The 21,282-nt window shown below is 25.0% G+C and overlaps 1 protein-coding gene across 2 annotated transcripts in view; it reads right to left on the bottom strand.

Moving 5' to 3' along the window:
• The window catches only part of LOC132917112 (potassium channel subfamily K member 18-like), a 129,765-nt gene that overhangs the window by 46,653 nt on the left and 61,830 nt on the right, over positions 1–21,282 (bottom strand). For both annotated transcript variants that reach the window (XM_060977681.1, XM_060977682.1), the window contains exon 2: positions 1,072–1,248. In XM_060977681.1, the coding sequence (XP_060833664.1) occupies positions 1,072–1,248 (177 nt within the window). The remainder of the gene's footprint in view (positions 1–1,071; positions 1,249–21,282) is intronic.

Raw genomic sequence — 21,282 nt, 5'->3', positions numbered from 1 at the left:
GTTTTGCAAAATTCACCCCGAGAGGTTAAAAGGGGGTAAAAATGGAAAATGTTATATTATATTGAATACATTTTTTTTTTTTTGATACGTGGATTACTATGGTAACACGGGTGACACGAAAAAAAGTAATTGATTATTATTGGATTAATAATTAGTATTTAAGTGAATATATGTAATGTAACGTGTCGGAAATATGGATGACATTTGTGTCACACACAAATAAACTACCTTTAGATGCTTCATTTGTCAATACAACAATAAATACTGAACATTATTTGAATTTCCACGAAAAACATTAGAAGATTAACCAAGACATGCGCGGCTAATGTCAGCCATAAGATCTTATGAAAAATCTTAAGAAGTAGATGCAAGCTGAGAAAGTGATCGGATCAGAGCTTCTATTTTAAGAACTATTAAAACATCAGAAGAGCAAAAGTTAGACAGATGGCGTGAAGCTGAACGCTTATGACAGTGCTAATCAAGATTCAAGAGCTAAAATCGATGTCGAAAAATCGACGTTTTATTATGATAAAAAATATGGTTAACGAATGCATCGCGATGTCGTGGTCGTCATTGGTTTAATGATTGATTTGTGCTTTCATCGTGGTGATTTGAAGTTTTCACTCACGTTTCGCTAAACGTTAGCATTAAGCAACATTATATTTAACATGGATGCATTTTTTATGGACAACAAAGTGTTTGAGAACAGCTAGTAATATATAAATGAACGAGCCCATTATATAACAATATTATTTAATTTATTAATATGTCCTATTTAATCGCTTTAGTTTTAGAAAAATATATGTTATATACTTAGTTCATTTAAGTATATTACAATAAAAACTGTTAAACGAAATGTTCATAAAGCAATCGATTCAAAATTAAAGTTTTTTGGAGATGTCTCGCCACAAAGTATCAAACGCATATTATACTACATGGTGGTTGGTACAACTTTCAGTTTTGAATCTAAAAAGTTTCGAAATCGTATTACTGTCGTAATGATAACAAATATTATAACAGTATTTATAACTTATAATATATACAATTAAGAATCACGTATAATGCGCTTACCGATCGTTGTGATAACCGTGACCGAGTATAATAGCGCGCCTGTTAATGACCACTGTTCCGTGTTTTTGCTGTCGTATCCTTGTATGTTTTTTGTTGATATGATCTGAGTCTCGAACTTGTGCAGCGGCTCGTACACTAATTTTGTCCAATTTAATTCGTGTAAAACGTGCATTCTCACTGAAAATCAAATTAATATTGTTAATTATTATCAAATATACTAAATGCGCTAAGTGCCTGTTAGTAAATAACAAAATACACGAATGTAATACAACGAAAAGTAATTATCTAACCTTATCTAACGCGACAAATAAATTAGTATTATTTAGTACGTGATCAGATTTGGGTAATTAAAGCTGAAAAATTAAGATGCGTATTCATCAATGCACGTTAACAACAACAAATAGCAAATATTATATAATATTTGAATTTCTAAACAAAATCAGAAATGTCAATATTAATTGAACATTTAATAATATATTCATGGAAGGATATTTTCAGAGAATGTGATGAAAATTTTTATCCGTACTCCGAATTACAATAAAGTTCACTCATCTGTAAAAAATAGTGTGTACCTACTAGAATGAAGAATCACGAGATTTATAAAATATAAATAGCTACAAATTTTTGTGTATTTTAACTAATATTTTGGATTCAATTTGAAATTAATTTTTCAAAACTATTTATTATACGGTAGGTACCTAGGTATAATGTCATTATATATATATATATGTATAAAAGAAATAATAAGTAATAATAAAAAGGTAAAAATTAATTATTTGGTTTTCTTGAATGATTTAAAACGTTTTACTCTTATTCTTTTTTATACGTATCGTCATATTTTACGTTATTTGTGTTGTGATACTGTGATATGAACGAAATTATGTATAATATATTAGATAATAATATGACTGTTTGATATTTTAAATACATTTTTGTATCAAAAAAATACTTTGTACACAAAAGCGTTAAAATATATATCATGTATACCGTTGTATAATATAAATAAACTCGACTTGCATCTCTCGTCGGCACGTGTAAGCATATTATTATGAACGTTTTTGCATACGAAATCCGCGAGAGGTATAGACGACCAACCTGACTTGCATCTATAATACCCGATGTACCTATAGAAGTTGTCAGGGTGTGCATATCTCCTTTATAGGATTATAATATTGTTTCGATTAACGTGTAAATGTCTGTATGGGCTTTCCCCTATGGTTATTATTGTGATGGTCTCGCTTACCCAAGTATGAAGTGCGATATGACAATAACGCGTCATTTACGTTTATTTTCCACCGTGTAGAGTGAGTGAATTTTCGAAGGCGCTGTCAGTATAATGGCGAATCGTCAGTATAATTCGCATGTTCCGCTGGCGCGTGATGATAATAACGTATAGTTGTAGGGTTGCGTAAGTGGGTATATCTTGTACAGCGCATTTGCGATTTGGCGTGACGTAATTAACGTGCGTCCGTACATATTAGGTAATGGAAACTACTGTACGTAAAACGTCTATAAAACTGCCTTAAGGACACCGGTAATGAATATTTGTTTGGTTAAAGAAGATTTAAAATGAGCTACGTTTACCGTCTATTAATATTCACAAAAAGAAATACAATATTTTATGCAAAGAATAGTAATTTTCTTCTTGTTTTCATTCCGTTTCAGTTTATTATCTTAGAAGGCACAACAAATATATAAACATCAAAAATAATATATAATTTAGAAGTCTGGTTTTAAAATTCACTGTATAATATAAAATGTATTTGTGTACAGATCTTACGGATAAGTTAAACAAAATAAAGGTGTACCTACAATTTGTTGGCCTGCGCTCTAAAGTGCACTCTATAGAATGCATTTAATATTACAGGTTTTGATAGGTGTTGAGTTTATCTTTTATAATTGATTATCTAAATATTATCTTCAGAATATGGTAAGTAGTAATGTAACGAGCATGGTTATGTTGTTTTAATGAGAATAATTTTTTAGTATTTATTTTAATTGCAAACGATTTTGTAGTTCGATTTGATGGACATTATGTTGTGAAATAAATACTATATACATTATACCCTAAAAAAATCTTAGAAGGGATTCTAGACAAAATAATTATAGAGATGTTATCCATCCTTACCCCCCTCCCACTTCGAACCAGTACGCACCGTTTAATTAGTTTAAGTTATATATGAAAAAAGTAATTTTCTACGCGGTGACAAAATACATTAAAATATATAGTATATAAATCGTCTGTTAATCCATAACCATAAGCAAAGGTATATTACAGACTTATTATATTAACGATATTTATGTAGTAATATGGTTCCATTTATTTTTTTACTCGATATAACAGCTTTTTGCAGATAACAAGTATACAAAGATTGCTACCTACTCGTGCGTGCATATTTCATTACACGATGTTCAATAAATTTTAATTTAATTTTGTCAGCAACCGGGGCTACAAATTTGCAAGTGTGCTAGAGAAAGTTTTTAAATGATTATCATATCCGTGTAGGCGGGCACATAATGAGTTCGGAGGCAATAGCACTTCGCTTCACCTATACTTTACTTCGAACAATGACTGATTATTAAATGCTTCGTAGTATTATATTGTTAATAATAAAATTTAAAAGCTGTTAAATGCTGTTTGAGCAATTTATATTTCTAGTCTCGTAAGTTGTAACTGCATATAATCTTCTGAGTTGTCAACTTTCAAAACTGCTTATTAATCACACAAAAAGTCCATTGGTAAAGTTTTTTTGTTATAGTTATTGGAGTATTTTTGTATCGTAAAACAAAATAAAATATTCAACGCGAATACTTTCCTCTGTCGGTACAAATAATCATGGACGCCGCTACATACACATATTATTGGTGTACATTTTGTTACAAATGCTATACTCAATGTCGATATTTTTCCATATAATCTTAAATAATCGTTAGTGATTGTATTTTTTAATTATTAGGTGTCAGAAAACGCCATGATCCTATTACATTATATTTAATCACCAGTGAAAGACATTTGTTTTTGTGTTATTATTTTCCAACACCCCTCGTCACATAAAAAAAATGTTGCGTTATAATATGATTTTACTGTCAAACGAGCATAACAAAAATAAAATATAAATACATGTTTTTGAAAGATTATACGAAAAGGGTTACGAGTGATGATTTAACTGGGTTAAAAGCATTTTTCAGAAAACCTTTCACCTTTGTCATTTATGTTTATTTTAAATGCGAACGGTTTCATCGTTAAAGTCAATTAATAATTAAAAAGCGTTTGATAAATCTGTGGATTAGAAGGTACTATATATAAGGACATATTATACATTAAAAAAATAACGATATTTTTATAATATTTTTGTGTATTCGTTTATTAAAGTAGTTCATTGTTATCAGCTTTTCATTACTTTCGAAGAAACATTATTGTTATAGAAACTATTTTTTTTCTTAGTATTTGTGAAGTTTTATACCTGTTTATGTTATTATCTAATAATAAAAGTATATGCATTTAATTGTAATAATTTTTATCATTTTATAAAAAATATATACCTTTTTATTGTATAAATAGTTCCTCATAACGGTTTAACGATATCATTAGTCTACAACATAAAATATAATAGGATAATAACATTACATACATAGTTAACCTATTTAAAATTAAATTATATTAATTATATTATACCTATTAGTATTTAATATAATTGATCCACTATCTTCAGAAAGCAGACAAGTTCGCTATTCATAATTTTTTAGGAATAATGAAAAAATAAATAACGTATGGAACATTTTCGTAAAAATGTTGAAATGATTGCACTAAGTTAAATTCAATTTCTTCAAAAATTTAATTTAATTTGGAAAGTAAAAAATTTATCAATTTTTTTCATTGATAAGTTTAAGTCATGGGCATGTCTTCTTTCTGCAGAAAACATTGTGATCATAACTTCTTTATTGACATAAAGGGGTAAATGTTATCAAACAATTCAAAATATGGTTTTATTCGTCAATTTTTACCAAATATAACTTAATGATTATTATATAGAATACAAATACAAAAAAAAAAAAAAAAATACGACATTTTACATTTTTTTATACTATAACTTACAATAGGTATACAAATATATTGATTTAAATTTAATTATTGTCATTATAGTTTTAATAAATTAAACTATATTGAAAAAGTTCATTTATGTCCATATTTTAAAATTTAAATTTATAGTATGTGGAAAATTCATCACATTATATGAAGAAAAATAAAATAACTCTTTATAGAGATATATCTTTATTATGTATACATTATATACACCGTGTTTAATCAATACAATATTATTATATACTATTGTTAAAAATAATCGTTGGTTTTAGATATTAGGTTTTAATATATTATTAAACACAATTATTACATTTGTTTTTATCTACCTATATACAATAATATATCATAACTCATTTTTTAATACTTATCTAATTATTCGGTAAATTATTATTGAAGTTCAAAATATTCTGATGTATATATATATATATATTAAATAATATGAGATATACTCATAAAATTCTTTTAGTTTTAAATTTATTACTAAATTTATTACTGTACATATTATTGTCGTGCAGTAAAAGTAAATATTTAAGATATATAGATTATTATGTTAATTAATTTTTTTAGCAAAGAAATTTAATTTGAAAATTTAATTAAGTAGGCGCAGTATTTACTTTTTATAAATGGTTAAATATAGTTAAAAGTAGGTATACAATATACTGAACATTAAAAATGTATTAAATCGATAAATTTATATGTACTTTTAATAATTAACTAGCATCAATGCTTATATGTTTTTGTTTGATTGCCATGTAATATTTGGCATTTTTAGACGCTAAAAATATACTTTTTGATTCGGTTGACTAAACAGCATTACAGAAGTGTATGTATTGAAAAGCTTGTAAGTAGTTATAATATTTCTCGCGTTAAAAATTAATACTATGTACTGTCAGTATAATTGTGTTTATATTGTTTTTTTTTTATTATTATTGTTTGACGTTTTTATGTAAATGTTTGATTAAGTGTCATCGAAAAGTGTAATAATAGTACTAATGATTTGGAAACATTTATTTTAATAAAAAATGTTCGTCCATAAGACATAATTGTATTGGCTTGTATACTATATATGTATATATAAACATAAAAAAATGTAATATCTAATAAAACTGTTTCACAATCAAACAATGGACTTGTGCAAATAATAAAAAAAAACGACAGTGTAGGACTACGTTCGTACATCACCTGTGTTACTAGAAACAATCGAATTCAAATGTTTTCTTGGTAAGTATAGGTATTTCACAAAGATAAAATATAGGCTGACAATCGATATAATAGTACTTACGTCTATCTTCTTTATTATAGGGAGAAAAAATAAAACATAGCATAGATGCTATATAACTAAGTCATATATCTGTATAGAAATATTGTTTCTCAAAAAAATATCAGAAATATTATTTGTGACGGATATAAACGGATCCAAGTAATGTTGTAAATTTTGCTATTGATGAAAATCACGAGTTGCTGCAAAATACAAAGGCTTTATAAATTGGGGGGTTTTCACGGCTGAAGTACAAATTACATTCAAAGCAGTAATAAAAACCAGTAAATCCATTAAAAAAAAAAAACCGAAATCACTGCAATATATTACAGATTTTTTTTTACCATTTTTGGCGATATTTAAAACAACTTCCGTTTAAATACATAAATTTGCAATAAGTGACTTCCAAACTATGTTTACAAATATAATTTCATTGATTATTCTTTTGTATATTGACATTTTTGTCAACAAAGCAGCCAATATCGAGCTGCAGACGACGTAGATAGACGACGAGAATTTATATAAATAATCAAATAATGTGATTAAATTAATCAACAAAGTATAAATGACTGATACGACAAAGTTTAAATCGTGAACAAATAGGCCTTTTTTGTAATCAATATCGATTTTTTCATATTTGTTCAGAACCTACATTATATATTTTATATATGATTTTAAAATAATTTAATGCTTGTATTGCAGAGTTATGTATAATATCTGAAAACCTTTGAAGGTAACATCAATAGACGACTACCAAAAAATATTTTCGGCAATATAATCGTATATACAATACCGAATAATTAATAAATATAATATAAATGTTATCGTCAGCGTGAAATTATTTAATAAGAATTATATTTTATGATTGATGATGGCGTTAATGCAATGCGCGTAAAAAGCTTTGCTGCAAATCCTTTGTTAAACAAAAAAAAAAAAAATAATAATAAAAATAATATATTATAATATCGGAAATATTTTACACCAAATAATTACATCGTGTGTAATGCGCATACAGTATTATACGTATAGACTATAGAGAATCATGGTGGCGGTCAATCCTGCTCTAATAAATTAGTTAATAATGACATTTTTCAAAAACGTTGTAGGTCTAATCATCAATGATTATGATTTATGTGTTTAAAGAACGGGTTAAAAACTTTCGTATTAGTCGTGATGGTGGATAATATTTAGTATGACCGACAAAACTTTTTCTGACCATACGCGCACATACATTTTTACACCTCACGAGTTACATACGAGAAACTAATGTTAAAAATTTGCTATCGAACACTTGGCTTTTTATCTCTTATAAACACCAGATGCCGTACATAAAACTTGATTTTTATGTTCTTTCTACATCAAAAGCGGACACTGTTGATAATAAACGTATGCAGCTTTGTGAAGTGATTGTAAGAAGTAAATAGTTTTTGCGTAGATTTTCATTTCTGTTAACATTAATTATAATATAACCAATGAAAACACAATATGATAATTGATAAGTTAAAGGAAATATTTTTTTGGAATAAGTTGTTTATAGCTTGTTTTACATATTTTTGAGTAAAATCAGTAAAAAAATGAATTCAATAATTTTCAATCGTTGAATAAAATATACCATGTTAATAATATATTATTATATACATTTTTACAGTTATTATAAAATGTAATAATATTTTGAAATAAAATATAAGTACTAGTGGAATGATGTTTAAATAAATACTATGATAATGTACGGTGTATTTTGTAGTTTACGAATGAAGATTAATATTTGGAATATAATAAAATTTTTTTATAATATGTACGACATGTACGTTTTTAAAAAGTATGTTAAGTTTTTTAATTGTACATTCAATTTTACTTCACAAAAATAGAAAACATTTGTTTTTATGTATATTCCTCATCGTTTTAGTACCTATCGTAAAATTTGAACGACTTTATATAGAGAAATATCTATTAGGAGATATAACTGTATATAAGGCATGGCATGTAATTATATTATATAGCAATTTTAATATTTTATCTTCATTGTTTCAAGAGACTACATTAAATGCAATTTAAGAATTTAAAATTTATAACCATCATTATTGTAATATTAAAAATGTTTAAAGTTCTAAGACAATAATCTAAGTAATTTAAATAAAACATTATGTAACATTTATTTTGTACATTTTTCATAATACGTAAAATTTGCTAGTGTTAAACAAAATTGATAAATTTATTGGTAGTTAATATTGGTTATTAAGTCGTTATTATATAAAATACCTTTTAAATAAATGAAAAAAAAATTAAATTTTGTATTCAAATTTACCTAAATTTTTTTTTCAAGGAGTCTCATTATTATTAAATATATCAAATATTTAAATATTACAAAATATTATAGCTTTTCGTATTGTGCTTTAGAGATAAATAATGTAAAGGTATAAAGTATTAAAATATAAAATGTGTAATCAATTTTAGTTAATTGAAAATTGTTATTTATTCATGAATTATTTTTAATAAATTAAAATAAATTACATTATAGAAAATACCTAGAATTATTGTTAAAATAATAAAGGAATTCGTTGCTTTTAAGGGTTTATTAAATTTATTAATGCGTAAAACGATGTAAATCCATTTAAATTAGTTTTATTTGATAGTTTTGAATAGAAAAAAAGGATTTTAAATTTAATTATCAGATTACCTTGTATACAACAGATACTTTGCATTTTAAATGTCATAAATAATTGTACACCGTGTAATCAAATATTAATACAATTGAGTTTTGATTAGTATTTTATTGTAAGAAAAAATTTAATACCGAATAGGTAACGTCAACGGTTTTAGGTTATTAGTAGAGCGATAAAAGTAATAATGATGTGTTTTTTTTTCAAAACTACCAGTATGTAATATTTAGTTGATTAAAAATAGTTCTGAGCTGAGTTCCGAGGTATTTTTTAAATAAATTAGGATAAGAGGTTAATTTTCTAGATTTGTTAATGGTTGGACATGTGTACGATCTAACAGACTGGATGTGGATGTAAAATAGTGGACAGTGGTTTTTATTTTTTATTAAGAATCATTTCGGAATATTATTTGTGGCAGTTTTATTGATTCCGTTTAAGGATTATAATTGCATTTAATATATAAATAGCAGAATAAATTATTTGAATGAAACACTGTTAATGAATTAAAGTAAGTAAATAACAAATAAGTTAAAATAATACAAGACTGATTGTAAATATATAACATATTTGTACATATTTATTTTATTTAAAATTTGCAATATTTCAACATAGGAATCACTAGTTTTAAGTAAAAGCAATAATTAAGATAAAGTGCTATAAATTTGAAATTTAATTTGATATCCACGGCAACACCACGAATAATTTTACTGCGTAGTACATATTTTAGTGTTTAATTTCATATAATAATACTTATAATTTGTATAAGGTTTTCAATGGTTTTTGAGAAAAATACTTCTCTAATGGATATCAATTATTATTTTAAAATGGTAATAAAATGGGTATTCAAAGCATATCGTATTGAATAAAATTTGAATATTTTTTAATGTACTTATCTAAAATGTAATATACACTTTTTGATATCATCACTTTTTATAAAATTACGTTTTTAATTTATAGTATACACGTTTAACCCATTTCATTTTGTTAGGTACTCGTACTGTGATAATAGACGTGCCTGGCGTTTTGGACTGGCCGACCGGTGTATTCCGGTATTTAGGGTCGTGGGTTCAGACACGGGTGGAAGAGTCATCACTTCCTTTAAATACAGGAAACGAACCTGCAGCCTTGTCAAGTCATGCGTAATGTAAAAATCGGTTCGGAGGGATGACATATTGGCTGAATACGAAAATTTAAAACAGGAAATATCCGAATACTTAATAGTTTATAAAGGGTAAAATGTTCAATGCTTTGGCATAATGTATCGAGTAAATCGAGTAAGAATGCGTTGAATAATACTAGCGATGATATATTTTCCAAGCAATTGTTTAGAATTTAACTACTCTACCGTGCCAGTTTAATATAAAATATATATGCTTTTGATAAATAAAATAAAAATATGATGATAATAACGACCATGGATAACATGGACTTACCAAAGATATAAATTAATACATTTTCAAATGACATTGGACATATTATAATAATGTTTATGTATAAATATTATATGGTATAGTTGTAGCCACTTTTAAAAATCACTAATTTATATTTTTTTGAAGGCAGGTATCATTGTTCTTCTAAAATTTGTCATTTAAATATTTTCGGAGAGGGAAATGTTGATTATTTTTAGGGAGCCTGGGAGTTTACTGTTATATACTATATGATTTATGAGTTAAATGTTTTTTATAGTCATTATTCCATTGATAAATCATTTTATTTTTTTTTTTTGAAAATATATCACTCGTTTTTTATATACTGATATTTAAATATTATTTTATTAGAGGCTCCATATAAATCCATGCGTTACTATTTATTCCCCGAATTATTTTGTTTTGTCTATTCATATTTCTTGACATTCCAAATTTAAAATAATTTATCATCTCTTTTATACTTTTGAAATTAATATATTGTCTATAATTATTACAATATAACTACAATGTCATATTAATTAATCATACGTACATTGAAAAAAACAACATGTGTCAGTTTTAGTTATAATATTATTTTTGTCCAGCTAATTAACCACTTATTTAAATTATATAATTAAAAAAAGTGTTTGTAAGGCCTAAAAAATAAATCTGCTCGCTTTACTACAAAACAATTTAAAAACGATATGGTGAATTATATTATTTTTTTAAGTACTTTTTACTTTTTATATAAAAAAAAATGCGAACATGCTTGTTATTTTTAATTATTAAATATTAACAATGTAAAAATAAAATAAAACGGTAAGAATATAATTTATCCGTAACATAGTAAGTTTTTGTAACTATCTTATTTTAGTGTTGTCTCATTTTTCCAAGATTTTTAACATAAATAATTAAAAAAGTAAAAACCCTATTTTTTTTTTGTTCCATTTGAACAGTTAGATTATATTATATTTTAATGTAGCTAACAAAGTAATTTAAACTAAATAATTAGATTACTTGGATAATTTTTATATTTTATTAACATTTTCACTCTTAAAATTATGTTCAAATAATAAATTAACAACTTATATTTTAAATCAGATAAATGAATACATATGAATTGAAAATTGTATTGTGTAAAAATAAAATGCCTTATTGTGCATATAATATTTTTGTTTCTTTAATGCGATAAGTAAAGCTGACGAGAGTTGTCACCGAGCAAACTTTCAGATAGTATTCAATTTATACTGATATGCAAGGAAATTATGATAAAATATATCAAGATGGTTTTGAAAGTTTTCAATTTATGAAATTAATCTTTTACCACACGTTTTGACAGATCTCAAGTCATTCATAAATATAATTTTGCGTATTATATTAGTCGAAAGACGAAAGAAAAGATTATTAAATATAAAATAAATAAAAAATGATTATTATTATTATTATAAGAACGTGTTTATGAAAAGAACACGAACAACTTATTCTTAGATACAAATTACATTGTATTCACGGAACTTAGAATGAGTTTTCCGATTTTCGATTTTCTGTTTCTTACATTTTAATCTTTATAGTTTCCTTTAATTTAACTTCTAAGTATATTACAATATAATTGAAGAAAAATCGTAATCAAGTTTAGTCGTATATTTTGTAAATATTTTAATTTTTTAACAATTTAATTGTATTATTATCCGATAAGGTAATCGTAACATTCGCAATCAATAAGTAAACCTAATAGTCACAATACAATATTTTATTTGATTCATTTTTATCACGTAATCAACAATTTTTATAAATTGAATATTTTTTCAAATAAAAATAGTATATTATATTAGTATGTAATTAAGTAAGGAATATAATTAAATTCATATTTTAATTCTATATTAGATATTATTTTTGGGATATTTGTATATTAAAATTATAAAATCTTATTTTTAATACTTAAATTGTCCATAGTTATCTCCTTATCTCATCATATTTTAAGCTCTAGTTGCCTATTTTGTATAATTGTATTGTAATTGTTCAATCACAATATTTTATTCAATTATTATATTTGTAATCAAATATTATGCATATTTTTAAGTTGAATAAATTATCATTTATCGTGTAGCATAAATGATTTAAGGAGTTTGATAGGTGGTTCAATATTATAAATGTCTAAAGCTGTTCTTCGTTTTCCTTCAAATATTCACTTACACTTTTTGCCGAAAATTATTCGTCTGTACAAATAAAAACAATGATGTAAGATGTAAATATGAAATAGATTATCATATTTCAGGTTACTTGCCACGAGGGGAGGAGGTAGCGAAGTTTTTGGTATGTAAAATTATATCTGGTGAGATTTCCATGCATATAGGTATAATTATATTATATACCATATAAAATTATAAATGAATTCCACTTAATCGTAATAATATAATAATTAGGGGTTAGGATGTAAATGAGATATGACTTTTTATATTTTTTTCTTTTAGTCAAGCACATTGGGACCAAATTATAAATCCTTTTGGTATGACGCAGAAACAGTTATATTACATTTGACGTTGCATATTTTTAGCTATAGAGTCAGTAATTTGAAATTTAACATTTTTACAAAATAAGTTTTTAATCATAGATAATTTTTCTTAATTTTTAAATTTAAAAGAACTTTTTTGTTGTTGATATATTTACCGCGTACAGGTGCTCGTTTGTACTACACATACGCCAAAAACTTATCGTACATGGTTTTATTCAGACACATATGTCCGTAGGCGCAATAATCATAGGTAAGCATTTGTGTTGGAGTCATACTTCTTGCGAACAAACAAATATGAATTGTATAGTTTCTAAATAATATATTGTTTATTTCCAATGAATAGTGAACAATAGGATTTTATAAGGTCATATTTGATCGTTTTAAAAATCGTTATAATAGTATGATATTTTTCGGGCAAAATGTATGTACTCATATTTTATAGATATTGTCCTAACCCTATAATTATAATAATTGTATTAATATTATGATAATTTATTGCAATAATATTATTAATTACTAAATAGTTACCTAGGGATGTATTATAAACGGTCTTACTGTACTATACGCCGTGCACTTACAATATTCGATACGTGTATTTATTGTAAATCCCGCATAAACTGTCGCGGTTCTGGGACCGTTCGAAGTTTTCGTGCACGCAACAACGCCGAGGCAGAGGAGCAACTCGTAAAGTACTTATATTACGCCCGCCGAACGCATATGACTATATGGTAAAAGTAATAAGTGTATGCACGAGCCACCATTATATTATAATATTATATTATTATTATTATTATTATTATGTGTTTATTATTACAGCGTCCGTGTTAGACCCGCGTTGCTGGTGGTACAAAATATTGTTTACGTCGTCAATTTGCCGTACACGAAACCGCCATTAGCTTTTCGCCAGAAATGCAGGAAATTAAAACCGTTTATAAAATCGGCCGGGTGTCGTCGTTAATTTATAACCTAGTCGAGTTCAATTAAATTGGGCGTGGCTCGATGATGGTCAGAAGAAAAAAAAAGAACCTTTATATTTCATGCTATACAAAATATAACATAATAGTAATAATAATAAAATAATATACGTAGATACGCGTTTTTGTTTGTTTTATTGCAATACTGTATACACTTTGTTCGTGATCATAAACATTTTCAAAAAGAAACTTACCACGTGTAACGTAATAATCAGATTTTATAGCATTTATAAATTTTATTCACCAAACATGCGTACAAAAACGATTAACTGATGAGTAATAACTGACATTTAAAGTTAATACTGATAATTTCAAAATTTAAGAAGAGAAAAAAAAATGGTTAATTTAATTAAATTTAAAAATAACAATCTAAACAACGTATGAGAAAATCAACTGAAAAATAAAATACACGATGTGGAATAATTAAAACCATAGGTTGGTATTTGAAAATTCCGTGATTCATTCAAGGGTTATAGAATAATGTTGATAAAAGCTGGTTTAAATTTATAATATACTTTGCCGTTTAAATGCAATAAATAGTTTATTAAAATCAAGAGTAGCGATCAAATAAAATATTAAAACAGGTAGATATTTTCATGTATCACAATTCACAATATCGTACAGAAAGTACGCACACTGTTTAAAAATAAATCGAATTAGGTATACTTTAATTTTTATATTTGTGTTATCATCGGAAATGTTTAGTTTAAATAATTGTAGCTTAGTTGTCCTCATTATTTTTTAAATTATATAAAAAAATAAATAAATTACCTAAATTTTTATACCACTATACACCATGTTATTGATACGAAACGCTGATGTTAAATGAAAAATGTTTACCAGCTATACTATGAGTACATATTTTAATACTTGTGTGTTGATAACATTGATTTGGGGGTAGAACTTTTTTTTTCCGTACATGCCCTAAAACGATTAAAACTAACCATAGGCTATTTAGTCCCATTGCAACAATTACACGAAAAGACATGCTCGTATAATCAGAAATATTACTTTGGTCGATTACACTGAAAAACGAGTGTTTATAAGAAAAACAAAATATAATTTATAAATACGTTATGTTAAAAGTTTTTTTTTCTATTGAAAACGTATTTTGCAAAATAAAAAACTACTAATGCTTTTATTAATAGCACTAATAATATACTATTATAAATTAAATTATAAGGTTTAATTAAAAAAAAATTAACTAATACAAAGTATATTATATTTATATTTCCTGTGATAAAATATTCTATAGAAATCAGATGATTGATTTTAGAAAATATATTTTGGAACTTATTGAAGAATACATTTTATTCATTCAATATGTGTACTATGTCGTGAAAAGTTACTTATTTATGAAGTTGCGCAAGTTTTGTGCTTGAAACCTTCAACTTTTTTTGTAAAGGTTTAATATCATATTAACCCAAGGGCACATAGCAAGGAAATCTTATAAAAGTAGGTATCCATTTTATAGTATTCTTAAGTGTTTTTTCACAATAAAAAAAAATATGAATAAAACATATCTAGTTCTTTAACTATCAATTTTACAATGTGTAATTCGTTTTTAACTATATCATTATTTCGTACAGATAAAGGATTATTTTATTCTACGGTATCTATCCTATAGGTTTTACAATTAAATTATATATATTGTTTAGTTAAGAAAGTTACCGTGTAAGAGCACAATACAAATGATTTTCAAAAGTTTTTTTAGAGCAAATATTTTTTAGTTTTATAATTAAAACAATATTTATTTATATAAATACAAAATAAGTTTGAAAAATCCAATTATTTTTTTTTTAAGCAATTCAAAGAAGCTTCAATAATAATTCCAATCAGGGATACTTCAATACTTCTATCAGGATAATTACTTTCAAATAACGGAGAAAAAAACAATACTAATATTATAGTTTCGAATTAGTGGTTTAACCAGTTAATGTGTTATTGATTTATTTTTGTCGTATCTACATATACAATGGTATTTGGTTAATATCTCATTATTGTGTACTGAATAACTATACTACTAACACTAAATTCTTCTGTGAATAAATTAAATTGTATTTAATCTAAAAAGATTGTAAACTGACTATTTTTAAGGAGTTTAATATAGGCAATATTAATTTATTTGCAAAAGTGTCGTGTGGTTGACACCTGTCTTTTAATAACGCGTAACTTCCGTACGCACGTGCACATGACGTTACTGCCTACCACACTGATACGCGTAAGAATGTTATTTTTGATACAAGTTTGATTTGATAACGCTCACCATTATCAGTACAATATCATAAACTCACAAAAATGATATATTAGGTAGTCATAGAATCCTATAGATATTTTAAGATTAAAATTGTGAGTAAAGCTAATCGTACATGATATACTAGAGTTTTTAAAAATATGTAAATATGTGTACTTTTTTCGGTTATTGGACCATTTTTATTATGTTAAAAATAAAAAAATAAATGTCCAATACAACTATTTCGAAATGTGGTGGTTAAATTAAAAAAAAAAAAAATGCGAAATCACGCTTATTACTTATTTTAACTTACTGATTAGTGATGAAATACAGTCTTGCATTTAACGACATATTGAAGTGTTTTGGGTAAAATAATATCAATTATAATTAATTTTCTATTAACTTATTTAGTTTATTATAACTTTAAAATGTATAGACATCTATTTTATTAGCAACTTTTTAAATGAATGTAGATTAAATCTGTATTCCTATTTATTGTACTGCTTTAAGTATTCATTAACTCGGATTGTTGATTTGATTTGAAAACTTATTTGTTTAATTTAAACGATCAGAAGTACTTAGGTATTCATTAAAACATCACTCCGTGACTTGTATTTCATGAAATAAAGTTAAATCGTAAAATCCAAGTAATTACACTATGGAATCTTAACTAATAAATTCATTGTTATATATTTTGATATATTTTTTGGATGTTCCCTGGAGATTGTGTGTGAGAAATGATTATCGAAATTCTATAGAGGACTGTAAGAAATGTTAAGCTTTTCTCTGAGTACTGTTTAAGGGTGATGATATCGAATAACTCCTGAAAAACTATACAACTTTAGTATTTAAATGAAACTTATAAGGTATTCTACATCAGTAGTTAGGGATGCCTAACTTAAATTACGCACGTAAAGAATGAAAAAATTACGATTATTTATTACAGTTTAAATTCAAAATTCTAAATACCTTTATTAACACTTAAACGGCAACTTTTCCATTGCTAGAACAAAGTAATCAGAATTGTATTTTTTTCTCAAAATAATGAAAATTAAAAATTTAATAATATTTAAAAACTAAAATAATATAAACCTAGATTATAATATGGACAATTGCAATTATTTATAACAAAATGTATTAGGTATTCCAAAACAATACATTTTATTTACGGTGTTGAATCGAAATACTATTTACACGACTAATGAAAAAAATGTATGCATAATATGTAATTTCAATTGGCTGCATAAAAAGGGGTGATTGTAAAAGTTGTTTCAAAATGAATAATTTACCAGAAACAAATAAGTATCATTTACATTAAATTTAAAGTTTAGATTATCTTGAATTGAAGTTTTCTAAATTAAAATTTAATAATTGTTAATTCATGTTATAAAATACGAATAGGCTATAAGTTAAACTTGTTAGAAACTTTAATACTATTTCTACACTATAATCTCTAATAATCAAAAATAAAATTTTAAACACCACGTATTTAATCATATATGTGTAATGTGCATTTAATATTTATACTTGTATATTAATAAGTTTTTAGTATTTTATTGAAACTAAAAATTAATTAATATATTTGATATAACATAAATATTTATACCTGAGTTGCAGTAACTTAGATTCTTATGTATTAGAGTATTGTATAACAAATTGTACAATCACATTTACACCAAATATATTCAATAACAATAATAACATAATATTATGGATGTAAATAAACATTAAAATTTTATGATATTTTATCGAATAAAAATATTTATTAATCTATTAGAATCGTTATTATATACATACTATATTAATCGTAATACACATCTATAATATTTTTTATTATTTGATATATTTTCAAGTGTAACTGTATTATTCACTAGAATAGCTACTATTTATTCAGGATTTGTTTTTAATTACTAATGTAAATTAATAACCATTAATCAAATTAAACGAAATTTATTATTTAATATTTATATTAAGTTTGTAGCTTTCGAGAATTAAAATAAATTCATTTTGTGTTTGAAAAAACTAGAAAAGTACCCATTTACAATATTGGAGATGAAATCATGTTACACAAAATAAATAACTTAAGTTAATTATAATTTATTACTACATTTATCTTATATTTTCATTTGCCTGGAACCTAACTAATAATATTTTTCATTTTTTTTAAATAGTTTAACCTCCTGGATTTAAATATAATATATAATTCAGTTAGCCTATTTAGATCACATAGACGAATATGATGGTATTGACAATAATAAAATGAAACAATATTTCAACGAATATTTATTTTATTGTATAATATTTTGGTAGATTTTTTATATTATCTTATTATCCATACAACAATATATTAATCGTATTCTCTCTAATCAAAAAAGTATTAAATTTACTGTAATAAGCGTAATAATTATTATTATTTGTTTTTTTGTGAAACTAAATCTTATAGCAAGTATAAATTCAATTTTAGTAATAGACAACTATAGCAAAATTGGACATTAAATCATTTAAATCCTTACGAAGTACTGATGAGAATGTCATTTTATTGGTCCTGTTTGTCGTATGATACAATATTTACAAGGGTCTTTTACACTTTGCATTACAAATTACTCCTTAAGTCTTTTTGCCACTAATTCCAGACTGGTTTGATTGATGGTTAGTAGGAAGAAGTTTTGCAAACAGTCCGCCTTAATTAGACACTTAAACAAATAGAATCGTTGTTCTGGACCGTTTGCCGATTTATAACACAAATAATATGTTACCTATAGTTGTAAAGTTCAACAGCTGCTAAAATTACTTTTACTCATCAAAACGATGAAAAAACATTCCTGATTTCTTACTAATGGATACCATTAAAGATACTAATGAACAAAAGATATTGTCGTGAGTGATAACAAGAAAGCGTCTAGGAAATAATTATAATGATATTGCAAAAATGTGCAATTTACTTAAAAATAATAATGCACTTAAATAAATACTTTTTATAATTTTAATAATTTTAAAGACATTTATAAATGTATAACATTAAACTTAGTACGGTATTATTACCACTGTTTTTATACTATATTTATTTATAATAAAAAAAATATAAAGATTCTGGATCCGGTGCTTTGATATGGTTATCAGAGTTATCTAGTGATGGTTAATTTAAAGAAAAATTTAAAATGTATTTATTTTTTATTAGTTAATTAACAATTCGAGATTTATAATCACGAAGATTGACAAAAGTTTAAATGATTTTACTCAAAACATTTTATTTCTATTATTTAATTGCTAAATTATTATATAATTTCTTTATGGAAATTGTGAAATACTTATGTCATAATATTAATTATATATATAAATTTTCATTTGATAATATTGTGTTAAATAGTTAGCGATATTTAAAAATATAATTAAACTTTTTTAATTTATAACAGTCAGTACTTATTAAGATTGAAGAAACATTCATCTTATTAATTTACAAATATTAGACAATTTTTTATAAAATTTTCATTAAATGTTAACCATTAAGCTTTTTAAATATTTAAATTGCTTTAATATGCTTATGTATCTATATTATATAATATTATGTTAATAAAGTATTAACATTTTAAATAGGATGAATACTTATTTTTCTTTATTTGAAAGGCAGCAAAAAACTTTTTGAAGTAGTTTCTGTTTTTCTTTTTACACACGTTATAATTACTATTGTCAACAATAAATTTCTTTTGATTGATATATTTGTTTTAAACTTCTATTTATTTCTTTGTCTTTTTATTATATTATTAAGACCTCTATTCAAAACTTTATACTAATTAAGCATCATATAATTGTAAATTTCAATATTTACAGTGCCGTATTTATAAGCGATTTGGTTTTATCATAACGCAAAAATGTATAATATAATCAGTAACTATATTCGGTATTTTTAAAAATAGATGATAAATAAATATTTTTATCCTCAAATAATATCTATGTAAGTCATAGAATTATTGGTAATTAAATAAAATTAATTATTAAATATCCTAAAATGAGAATAACTTCTCACTTAAGATAGCAATAGATAACTAATATCTATATATTATGGATACTATATTATAGCATAATAGAGATGGTTTTTTTTATTTAACTAGGTACTAGTTTAAACTACGATAGCTCAACAATTACTATATAATACAAATATATTAATTATAAGTATATAATAGTAAATTTTATGTTTATTAATTAAAGGTGATAACGAAACAACGTTTGGAATAAACTAGATAATAATAATGATATTATAAATAGCAGAGTAGATCTTTAATTTTAAACGGTTTTTTGGGGAGACTTGAAGTCTTGGTATCCTTGAAATTGGCCTTTCAGTAAAGGGCAAATTTGACTGGACTTTTTCGGTCTTTTGGGAACACGTTTTTACAGTACGTTTCAACATATTTTACGTATTGAGCGACATGGTAACAATAATCTCGAGATTCAATGAGGTAAGAAGACGTTTACTTATAAGTATAACCGTTTGGGATAGTGAGTTTTGTGAGAAAAGACATTTTAAATATTTTTTATGTTGATCGGGAATAGGTGGATTTGTGAGAACGTCACAAGATATTGATATTGTGATAAATGCACTATCACTAGTATTATTATTGACGAGTAAGGCCTACTTATTTGGTAAAACGAAAGTTTTTGATTTTCTTATCGTCATAGCAAGATGACATAGATGAACTTGACAAGTTATGTTTAGTACGATTGGTTATATTTGGCGAACATAGCCTTTTATCTGACATTTGTACGAAAACATTATTAATTATAGGAACGCCAATAAAATTGACCATAATAAATTAACGAGCGCAATATAGCGATAACGAAGCAAAAACGAAAAGACATGCGTGTGTTCATGCTGAATGTTACAGCTGAACTGAGATAGATTTTTATTTGATTCAATGTTGAAATGATGCAATTATAGTAAAATTCGTCGTTTGGCTCTTGTCCCGAGAGCTACTTCAACTGCAGTTGTTATTTCCAATTAAATCACATTAATCACAAGCTAAACTGTACATTGACTGTCTAATACACCAATTTTATATTAAGCTACAAAAATGTATGTATCTGATTAA

This window comes from Rhopalosiphum padi, chromosome 1, assembly GCF_020882245.1.
Source record: "Rhopalosiphum padi isolate XX-2018 chromosome 1, ASM2088224v1, whole genome shotgun sequence".
Lineage (NCBI taxonomy): Eukaryota > Metazoa > Arthropoda > Insecta > Hemiptera > Aphididae > Rhopalosiphum > Rhopalosiphum padi.
This window is presented reverse-complemented; position numbering and strand designations above follow the sequence as displayed.